Source organism: Mastigoproctus giganteus, chromosome 3 (genome assembly GCF_048544385.1).
Source record: "Mastigoproctus giganteus isolate SK-2022 chromosome 3, ASM4854438v1, whole genome shotgun sequence".
Taxonomy (NCBI): Eukaryota; Metazoa; Arthropoda; class Arachnida; order Uropygi; family Thelyphonidae; genus Mastigoproctus; species Mastigoproctus giganteus.
In genome coordinates this window covers 193499455-193511516 of record NC_143577.1, presented here as the reverse complement: position 1 = coordinate 193511516, position 12062 = coordinate 193499455, and the positions used below count along the sequence as shown (strand labels likewise).

Here is a 12062-nt window from a genome sequence, read left to right as displayed (position 1 = left end):
TCATTTAAATATATAATAACCATTATGTGCACCTTTAACCTCTAGAACTGGCTGCATTTTCTCTAGGCAGTACATTATATAGGACTGCAATGATATTTTTAAATAACTGTGTTGAAATATGAACGCAGTAAAGATTGCAAATTTTATTTGTATCTCAACTCTCCTGGGAATATTTTCTGCTTTAAAATTCACCTCAATTTCAATTATGCACTCCAATTTGTCCAAAGACGTTCAGTGGGGGTTGATGTCCAGGCTCTAAGTCAGACATCCCTCTGCATACTTCTCAGATTTAAATAATGTGTAAGGTATTTTTTTTTGCATGCAATCATTAGTATTGATTGGGAGGGGGGGGGGTCACTGTTACCAGATTAAGTAAGTTCCTTTTATATATACTTTCTCAAGTGAATGTGCACAAGCATTTGGAAGTATGCATGAATATATATATATATATATATAAAAATTAGTCACAAACTTACCTTTTGTAAGCAATTTTGATCTGATTTGAAGAATTTGCTGCATTAGATGCAGGCAGACCCATCTTAGTATGTATAGTTCTCCACTGATTTTGATTAGTAACCTATAAAAATATTTCAAACATAAATTTTAAAAATTTATGCAATGCTTTTTTCCAGTAAACTTATATTATATTTTAAGAATTAATAATATTAGATATACAAAATGCTTTTTGTAATAATTTTTTAATTATTTTAAATTAAAATATTTAAAATATTTTAAATATTTAATATTATTTAAAATATTTAAAACATTTTTTAATATTTTGTAATAATATTAGTATTTCAAATAACATAAGTTGTAGCAGAAGGTTCTGATAACTATGGGGAACCAAAGAGGGTAGAAAATGGCACAAAAGAACAGAACTTGCCTTCCTCATCCGAGAAAAGTATCTAAGGTAGTACAGTAAACCCCCGCTATTCGCGGTATCTGTATTCGCGATTTTGCGTATTCACGGTCACTGATTTAATATAAAATGAAACCTAAAAAAATGTGAATTTTTATGTGCCGTGAATATTTTCCGCCATAAAAAAACATGGGCTTGGCTAAAATTATCTTTCTCGGTCAAAACAGCGCTCAGTGGGTGGGGGGGAGAGGGGTGACAAAATCGCGAGCGTGGATGTTTCTCGCTAATCCTTGTTCAGTATGTGTTATGTGCTTGTCGTGGAAGGTTTCGTCGTTTGCTTTTAATTTATATGCTTATAAATTTATAAATTGATATGCTTTACAAATGTGATAAATCTACCATTTTGCAGTGTAAAACAGACTTTTTCGAGTGTGTTAATGGAAGAAAGTGACTTTATTGTGGACAAGTTCTTTCTAACCCCTACAAAAATATGGCTACGAATAACAAGAGAAATGTGAAAATATGAAAGAAGGTGATGACATTAGCGAATAAAATTGAGTTATTAGACAAAATTTCTAATATGGTGAAAGTGTCTCCTCAGTGGCAAAACATTATAAAATCAATGAGTCAACGGTACGATCAATCAAAATATCGGAAGAAAAAATCCGCTGTAGTGTCCGTGAAAACGCACTAATTGCTTCAAAAATTTGCTCTGTAACTCGTGATGTTAAATTAGAAAAAATGGAAAAAGCTTTAAATCTGTGGATAGAAGACCGAACTCAAAATATAATTCCGTTAAGTTCACTCATCATTCGTGAAAAGGCAAAACTCCTTTATCAACACTTTAGCGAAACTGGTGATAGCACTGGCGGGATAAGTTTTTTTGCTAGCAAAGGCGCTGGTTTGAAATTTCTAATAAATATTACATTTAATATTAAATTGTTTCTTATTTTCATTTCGATGCCACATGCTTGCATTTAACTATGTACTGTCTGTGTACATAGTCATATTATGAAGGTGGAGGGAGTACCACAAGGATCAGTATTAAGTGTCACGCTTTTTGCCATCAAAATAAATTCCATCACAGAACAACTTCCTCCAACTGTAAACAGCGCCCTCTATGTTGATGACTTTAGCATTTTTTGTCAGTCGTGCAACATGAGGGTTATTGAAAGACAACTGCAGAAAGCCATCGATAGTCTGAATTCCTGGGCACTTGCTAATGGCTTTAGGTTCTCGCCGGAGAAGACCGTTTGCGTACACTTTTGTCGCAAGCGTAATCTTCATCCTGAACCTGAATTAAGGCTCGGACAAAATGCTATTCCAGTAGCAGCGAACACAAAATTCTTGGGACTCATATTCGATAAAAAACTGACCTTTTTGGATCATATTCGTCAACTCCGCACAAAGTGCACATGTGGGCTTAATATTCTCCGCTCGCTCTCCTCTACATCTTGGGGAGCAGACCGATGGACCCTTCTTCGGCTTTACCATGCACTTGTGCGATCCAAACTAGATTATGGGTCCCAGGTATATTCCTCAGCCAGAGACAGTGTCCTGCGATGGCTGGACCCCGTCCATCATCAGGCTCTACGTATTGCTACTGGAGCATATTGCACATCTCCTGTCCAGAGCTTATACGTCGAAGCAAACGAACCACCGTTATCGTTTCGACGCAAGCAGTTGTCTTTAAAGTATGCTTTAAAACTGAAATCCCTGCCAGACCATCCTACGTGGCCATTCGTTTTTGAGTCACAATGGGAAAATTTATACAATACCCGCAAGACTGCCAATCGTCCTTTTGGTATTCGTTTCCAAGAGCTACTCAAAGAACTTAATATCAAGGTAGACAAGGTTGCCCAAACATCAAAGCAACCCTTTCCACCCTGGTATGCTCGTGTCCCAGTATGCGACTTGTCGCTTAGAAACTGGGGAAAGTCGGACACTCCACCATATGTCTACCTGCAGCTTCATTCAGCACACCGAACTGAATATTCCGACTTCGCGCCAGTCTACACAGACGGTTCGAAATCAGAATCATATGTGGGATCTGCTGCTGTCTTTACAGACAGCACTATATCAGAGCAGATTCCCTCTGAATGCAGCATATTTACTGCAAAGCTGCACGCTGTAGAGTTAGCCTTGGGTCACATTAGTAAATGCCAATACCAACGGTTCATTTTATATTCCGACTCTCTTAGCATGTTACAGGCTTTAATATCTGTGAGATATAATCCTCATCCAGTTCTGTCTAGCATTCAGCAGAAGATTCATGTTCTCCATGAATGCGAATATGATATCCGCTTCTGCTGGATTCCCAGCCACATTGGGATTAGGGGAAATGATTTGGCTGACGCCGCAGCCAAATCAGCAATTCCCAATAATAACCGTTGCCTGTTAATCCCCTATACAGACTACAGGCAAATAGTACATCAAAAGATACATTCCCAATGGCAGGATTCGTGGAATAGACAGACTGCGAATAAATTATATCGTATAAAGCCTGTAATTTAACCGTGGCAGTCTAGTCTGCGCAGGAATCATAAGGATGAAGTTGTTCTAGCTCGTCTCCGCATAGGACACAGTCATCTTACACATTCTTTTATGCTGAGGGCAGATGACTGTCCTAAGTGCGAGAACTGTGGCACCATTTTATCTATTCATCACATTTTAACCGTGTCCACGTTTTAGACACGAACGTGATTTATATTTTACCGTTTTTAGTCATCTGGCTGAGCCTTATACACTCAGTCAGATTTTATCTGACAATGACCATGTGTCTGCTGTTTTTAGCTTTTTAAAATCAATAAACATTTTTACTGGTATATAAAATTTACATTTTATTGTGCTTTTCTATTGATTTATCTTTTATACATTTGTTATTATTTATTTTGACATGGTGACCTAACTAGTTAGGTCAATGAATGTTTAATTTTTTTTTATATGTGACATGGTCTTGGCGCATTATAGCCAAAGCTGCTAATGCGCCAATAAAAATCTAAATCCAATCCAATCCATATTATGAAGGTACATATAATACATACATAGACAAAATTTTAGACTAGTTTTTCTTATATATTTCATACTTTGGAACGGAACCCCTTTATTACTATGGGAGCCATAACTCAGTATTCGCGTTTTCAGTATTTGCAGCATTTCTCAGGAACGTAACCCCCGCGAATAGCGGGGGTTTACTGTATTCTCTAAATAATACTACCTTAGATACTTACTACAATTCGGAGTTGTCACAAGATAACCAATTATTGGTAATAGCTATTGATTTTTGTATAAATTAGTTACCTTTTGTAAAATAATAAGAGGAGTTTACCTCAATATAGTACGTAGAACACTTCCGTATGATACTCTCCAGAAATTAAAACGAAAAAATCGAAAACTTACATTAGAGTAAAAAATAAATAATTAAAAACCAATTTAACACAATTCAGATCAATTTAACACAATTAAAAATCAATTTAATGCAATTAAAAATTAAAAAGAATCTAACGAAAATATTCAAAACGATTTTCGTTCCTTGTGTGTATCGATAGGTTACACCTATCGATACACACACAATTATGAGGGATTTTTTGAATGGCTTTGTGCAAAATTACATTAAATCAACAGTAAGATACTCGGCCTAAAGTTACCATATTTCTTTTCTAAAATATTGCCTTCAAAACAACATCATTCCGAAGTTTTCCAGGGTTAATTTAAATCAAAAAATTTCAGGCATAAAACAACTAACACTGGCCACATCGCGTAATATTGTTAAGCTTGCCTTAAAATCTCGATATTCGAATAAACAAAAATACCTTTCCCAGGTTAGGAAGCTTCGCGATAAATTAAAAAATTATCTACATCCGAACGATTGGTCTGTATTGAAGACATCCATAGATTTGTGACGGGAAGCACAGGCCTCAGAAATAAAAAACAGACACGTTAATAAATTGCAAAGGAAAGAAAATCGTTTTGAATATTTTTGTTAGATTCTTTTTAATTGTGTTAAATTGGTTTTTAATTATTTATTTTTTACTCTAATGTAAGTTTTCGATTTTTTCGTTTTTAATTTCTGGAGAGCATCATACGGAAGTGTTCTATGTACTTATATTGAGGTAAACTCCTCTTATTATTTTACAAATATTAATATCAACGTAGAACGTATTGGGCGTTACAGCTCTGATTCATAATATAGATTAGTTGTAGGTGATAGGTGTCGGTCTGTGCATGTTTGCTAAGTAGTTATATATAAATATTTTATGCTATAAATTTCCTACCCCCTTATGCTGTTTTCATTAGTCAGAATGAGCTAAAATATATTTCATGCAATATTCTTTGTTGTATGTTTTTTTTTTTTTTTTTTGCTACAAGATCAGATCAGAGCATATACAAGGTGTCTCAAAAATATTGGTACAAATGTATAGGGGAGGTAGGTAACATCTAAAGGAATGTGAATCACATAGGAACCCATAACTGGAAACGTCACCGTAAGTCGGTACATGGCGCTGTTCATCAGTTTGCAAGAGGGAAAATTTCTGGTTTATTCATTCAAGCAGTAGTTGCTGCACGAAGAGCGTGCACCGATATACAAACTGTGAGCTGGCAGACATGCACCTAGTGTATCGATTAGCAGAGGGCCCACACGGTGTGCGCCCCATGCGGCACACATCGCTTCGCAATAAATGTGTGGGCAGGTATGGTCGGTGACTGCTTAGTCGGCCCATATTTGTTACCATCCCGCATGAACTCCGCTAAATATCGGATCTTTCTTGAACAAGTTCTACCAGGGTTACTTGACGACGTTCCATCAAATGTGAGACGCAACATTTGGTTTCAACCTGACGGGGCGCCTGCCCATTATGGAACGTGTGTTCGTGACCATTTGAACAGGCGTTTTGGGCATCGATGGATTGGCCGTGGTGGACCTGTTGCCTGGCCCCCACGCTCACCTGATTTATTGAGCCTTGATTTCTTTCTGTGGGGGCACTCAAATCTATTGTGTATGAATATGTGGAGATGGAAATGGATCTCGTGGCGAGACTCGTCTGCGCTGCTGCTACTGTCAGAGAAACTCCAGGTGTGTTTGACCGTGTCCGACAATTCATGCTGCGTCGGTGTCATGTCTCATGGTGGAACCTTCGAGCATCTGTTGTAACATCATGAAATGCATCGATCTCATACTCCATTGTTAATATTATGTCAAATAAATGTTTGCCACTAATTACTGTCTTGGCCCAATGTCTTGTGTCATTTCTGCTTCTTGTGCCTCTGCTACTACTTTCCCGTGATGTTTCCAGTTATGGGTTTCTATGTGATTCACATTCCTTTAGATGTTACCTACCTCCTCTAAACGTTTGTACCAATATTTTTGAGACACCCTGTATTTATTTTTGTGTGCATCAATGCCACACATTTGTGCCTTTAAGTAAGTTTTTCTGGGAATCTATAGCTATAAAAAAAGAGAATGTAATTTTTTCCCTTTTGAAATGAATATGGAAATACCAAATTTACTGTATATTCACTGTATACATACATCAGCATGCACTCCAAAAAGCCATAGAAAAATCATTCTTAGTAGCTAATTTTGTTTGTGGAGATATGTTTTTTCAAAATAGCCTATCTTCATTTTTTTTTTTAGGATATAGCTAAAGTTTATGGTATTTAGCTGCACCGCACAAATATTTAATTAAAAAAGTAACGTAAGGTAAATGTATTAATTTAATTGGCCTTTTATGAATCTATATTACCATTCTGTATCAATGCCTTTTCATATGTCCGTATTTATAAATGTTTCATATGTTGATTAGCATATGTATTTATTTACTTTTAAGTTTTGGTGCTGCTAATCAAACAAATACACTTTTTAAAAATTATTTCATTAAAATTTAATCATTAAATTATTTTTTTTCAGAATAGAAATTGCAGAAGCAAAAAAATCAAAGAAGAAATGTAGACAATGAGAACTCTGGATTTATACCAGCGGCTGCCAATATGCCTAATAATGTGAAAAAGTCTTTTCTAATGAGGCAATGGAGCCTTCCAGACTGATTGAACATTTGAAGAAGGTACATATTGAGAGGGCAGACAAGAATAAATCACTTTGTGACAAATTTCAAAAGTGGTCAACACTGTCAAGGATGCTTTTCAATGCTTCACGACAAAACAATGCTGTTTGCATGCATCATACATTTCCTTGTTGATTGCTAAGTTGGGAAACTATATACAATTGATGAAGAACTCATCCTGCCAGATGTTAGTGGGTGTCTGAGTACTGTTTTGCATAAGTCACCACAATATAATTAAGACAATTTCTGTCAGCAACAATTCATTGTAAAGACACATATGAAATGAATGAGAATGTGGAAGTACATTGTGCAGCATACTAAGGACACCAAACTTTGGATTACAGCTGGATGAGTGAACTTTGCAGGCAATGAATCTTTGATTCTCACTTATGTATGTTTCACAAAAGATGAAATTGTTATTGTGCTATTATATTCCTTAGCGGGTTGTGCAAACTGCTAGTCGGAATGATGCATTTTATAGGGAACAATGGCTGAAAAAGTTTGGGAATGAATATTCGCAAGGCAACTATAAACAGATACTAAAGGGGAGTCAATATTTTGTGTTTTTGATGGTTGCTACCGTGAGATGTTGCTGACAAAAAAATGTTGTGCCAAATGTCTTTCATTCACTGTCAATCATTGCCAACATCTGGTTGCAAAAAACCTCAGTGATTGATTGTGCAAGTCAATACACACACACACACACACACACACACACACACACACACACACACACACACACACACACAGTCACTAACTGCAGTGAATAAAATTAAAGCCCATGCTCTCAATGATCAACTTTTCTGGGAGCTCTGTGTTGAGAATGATAACGATTTTGAATGTTTTTCTGTTTCATACTGAAGTTCACTGGCTATCAAAAGGCAGCCGTCTGAGATGCTTTTACAACTTTCTTGACACTGTTTTGGAGTTTTTAAGGCACAAATGCTTTTCTCATGATGAACTCAAAGAGATCATGACATTGCTTATTTATCAGGACTATTTGCAAAGTTCAATGAAATGAATTTGCAGTTCCAAGGAAATGATGTCAATCTTATTTTTTAAGGCCAAATCTGTTGCCTCTATGTTTATTTCAAAGTTAACTCTATTCAAGTGCAATATAGGCTGTCACAAGCTATACCAATTTCCAAGAATGTCTGAACTAGAAGAGAAAGGTGGGATACAAGATGCAAGCTTTTCTGACCATCTGGATATACTGCATAAAGATGTCTCAGTAATTTCAGTCTGGGTGATAAATCAGTTTTTTGATACTGAGGAAATTGGGATAATGGAGGAAGAACTAACTGAGCTACGTGCTGTCTGGAGTTCCCACTCTAGTGCAGCCAGTTTATTTATTCATTCATTTTCATTTCATTTCATTCAATTATTTATTTATTTTTCTCTTCTTTATTTTCTAAATCAAACTATTCTTTTCTTTATCCTTATTAAATTATTATTTTTCTTATTTATTTAATTTGTTCTTCACGCGCTCTGCCTTGAGATCCCACTCTACCACAGCCAATTTATTTACTTATTTTATATCTATTTTTATTATTTTTTATTTTTTTCACGCGCTCTGCTTCGAGTTCCCACTCTAGTGCAGCCAATTTATTTATTTATTTTATTTTATTATTTTTATTTCTATTTTTATTTTATTATTTTTATTCCTTTTTTTTATTATTATATATATATCTTTTTTAATTAATTTTTTTTCACGCGCTCTGCCTTGAGTTCTCACTCTAGTGCAGCCAATTTAATTAAATTGCTTTTTCTTCTTCTTCTTATTTCTTTATTTTTTATTATTGTTTTTTTTTATCATTATTATTTAATATATATATATTTTTTATTAATTAATTTATTATTATTATTTTACTCTTTTTCTTTTTTTTTTTTTTTTTCCCTAACTGCACCACGGGTTGTTTTTTTTTTTTTTTTTTTTTTATTTTATTTTATTTTTTTTTGAGCTCTTCTGTCTTTATCTCCTCCCTCTGGAATGGGCCCCCAGAGGAATCTGTTCCACCTTCTGGCAACACTAGGTGGGTCAGAGTCTCTCTTGAGACATTATGTGTTTTTCTGGGACTGGCCCACCTTCCCGTGGTGTGGACAAGTACCCAGAATCATCTGTCCAGGCGACTGATGCTTCTGGGTAGCCAAGTGGCCAGAACATAACAACAGAACACACACATAATACACACAAACGTACGTCACACACATATCTGGCCCATTTGTAGTGATACTGTTCTTCACAGAGACACAAGGCGGAGTTGAACAAACGTTCTAGGTGCCGCCCTTACATATACACATGAGCTACAAATTGACACCGAGCTGTAGGCTTGTTTGTTATTTGGATTTTAGGAGCATTAGCAACTAAGGCTATATTGCTCCAGGATATGCGGTGGTCATTCTCTGACCTTTCCGCATTCTCCGTATTTGGTGGTGCGGGCTCGAACCCCGGTCTAATCAAGAAGCATGTGCTACGCACTGCTGCTCCTTCCCACCTGGCTACGGAAGCACCTCTGAGCTGTAGGCAAGGTTTAAGAAATCGTACCAAGAGTTGGTTACAGAAGGAAATTTCTGATCACTATCCTGCACTAGGGACAGTGGTTAAGAAGCTTCTTGTTGCATTTCCAACTTCATATTTGGTGGAACATGGTTTTAGTGTGGTCATCCAACTTCTCTCCAAGCAAATAAATTCACTCTGGATTACTAAACATGGCAATTTAAAACTTTTGATAAGTGATTTTAAACCAGACACTGTATGTATTACTTCATCACTTTCAGAATTTATTGAACAGTGAAGTAGTTACTAAATATGATGTCTAAAACTTTTGCTAAATGACTATCAAACTTTGAAAAGCTGGTATCACTGTACCAGGTTCATCAATTTTGATGAATTAATTAAACTAAAAGGTTTAAATTGGATTTTGAACAATGTGCAATTAATTGTTACTGTTTTGAATTTGATTGTGCTATTACATTCCTTAGTGGGTTGTGCAAACTGCTAGTCTAAATGATGCATTTTATAGAGAACAATGGCTGAAAAAGTTTGGGAATGAATAATAAATGAATGGTATAGATAAAATTACAAATTATATAAAATTTCATGATGTGTATACCAAAAAGAAGGAATGCAAACATACCCTATTATATCCTCCCATCTTCTGAACAACTTTGGATAATTTATAGAGACTTAAATCTCGGCCACCTATGGTAGGAGCTTTATTGATTGGAGTCCCTACATGAAAATAATGTAAAAATTGTTTTTAATATATGTATATACATGTATTACACACGCACGCGCACACATTCTTAAATATTTGCCAGCTTTTATGAATTAAAGTAACTAATTAGTTTCAAATATATACATTTTATGCAATCTTGTAAAAGAATATTTGATCATCTAGCAGTTACTCCAAAAACTTTTGCAATATTGGTTGTGTGGGGGGAAGTAAGAAATAGTTTAAAAAGGGAAACTTTAAAATTTTATTGTTAATTATGGCACTATACTGTATAATAAAATCAAAAACCATCATTAGAAACAGCAGCCTTAATTATCCAAAAACATTTCACAATTATCATACAGCTAGATCTTGAGTTAGCAGAGCAGAGAAACCAGAACAGGTGGTTTTTTTGATGAACGTAGTCCTATAAAGATTTTTTTTTATGGCTAACTTTTATAATTACAAAATAATTAATGATGGTGATTGAAAGTGAATACCATACTGGAGGAATACTAAAATTGACACTGGTGTAATTCTAATAGATACAATGATTTTTATATTTATTTACAGTTGTATTATAAGAATAACTGTAACTTCGGGACTACGTGTGAGCAGCATACTTTGCTCTCAATGGATAGATTTGCTGCACTGCTTGCATAAAAAAAAAAAAAAAAAAAAAAAAAAGTAGAATCCTACTGAGTTAGAATTTATTTAAAGATATAAACATTGTCAGGGTAAAAGGAAGGATTTTGCTTTGGCAAAGTTGATTATAGTGGTTTTAGTTTTTTTAAGTTCTTTTCAGTGGGATAAAATGATGTTAATAAATAAAAATGCTAAATAGCATGAGGATTTGTGGCAGAAAATCATGCAAGAAAGCAAGCTTATACAGAATCAGCCAAAAAAAAAAAAAAATCATCCCAATTAATTTATCCATGAATTTATTCAAGCTCTCTGCTTCCACAAAAGGTGGAAGCTTGTTCCAACAATCAACCTGCTGCTGAAGGAAAACATCTGCAATGTATTCTACTGTTGGCATTCGTGGCAAGCAGACGTGCCTATTACAGCTCTTCATAGGGACATTAAAGAAATATAGATAAGAGCAGGATAAGAGCATTAAAGCAGGATTAGTGAAGTAGAGCAGGATTAGTGAAGTAGAGCAGGATTTCAAAGGTTATTTAGTATACTGTAAAGTTTATTTTAATTTTTTTTTCCCCTGTAATAGTTTGATTTTTTTTTTATATTATAAATATAATTTTTGAAATTTCTTTTATTAATAATTAGTAAATTTCATAATGGTTATTACAAGATCCGACCTAGTGGATAATCCTAGCTCACTTGGAGATTCTTTTCTTTGTCACCATTGTAAGGAGTGCACCGATCTCATGTTACAATTTGGTGCATTGCTAGAACAATTTGAGTCGCTGAAAAAAACGGGTGCTTGCTCTCGGGAATAATGGAACTGGGAGCTCATCAGCGACTCAAGACTATCAACCTACCAAATGATGCACCCCTGATTCGGGGCCCAGAACAGAATAGTCAAGTGCAAACTACTCTGGTTCAAAAGGACTTAGTTTTATTAGGAGACTCTGTTGTCAAGGAAATGGGAAATATTTTTTGCAATAAGGATAGGTGGACTAGAATCAGGGTATGTCTGCCAGAAGCAACTATTAATGATGTCACCAACAGACTGTCAGATTTTAGGGGGGGGGAGAATATTATTCATGAGGGAAAACTAATGACATTAAGCATAGATGATCTAACTATTTGTTAGACAAATATAGAACCATGCTGAAAAAATGTCACGATGGCTACGAGTCTGCAATTCTGCCCGGGCACGATAGGAGGGATTATATGCTAAAAGCCTTGTGAATTAACTCATGACTTGAAGGACTCTGCAAGACTTTTGGGAGGAAATTTCAATCA

General features: G+C 35.3%; 1 protein-coding gene across 2 annotated transcripts in view; it reads right to left on the bottom strand.

Moving 5' to 3' along the window:
• LOC150088533 (uncharacterized) overlaps positions 1-12062 on the bottom strand; it is a 229322-nt gene that overhangs the window by 110374 nt on the left and 106886 nt on the right. For both annotated transcript variants that reach the window (XM_090369554.1, XM_090369555.1), the window contains exons 11-12: positions 10059-10153; positions 477-577 (exon numbers count right to left, since the gene is read on the bottom strand). In XM_090369554.1, coding sequence (XP_090225680.1) covers positions 477-577; positions 10059-10153 — 196 coding nt within the window. The remainder of the gene's footprint in view (positions 1-476; positions 578-10058; positions 10154-12062) is intronic.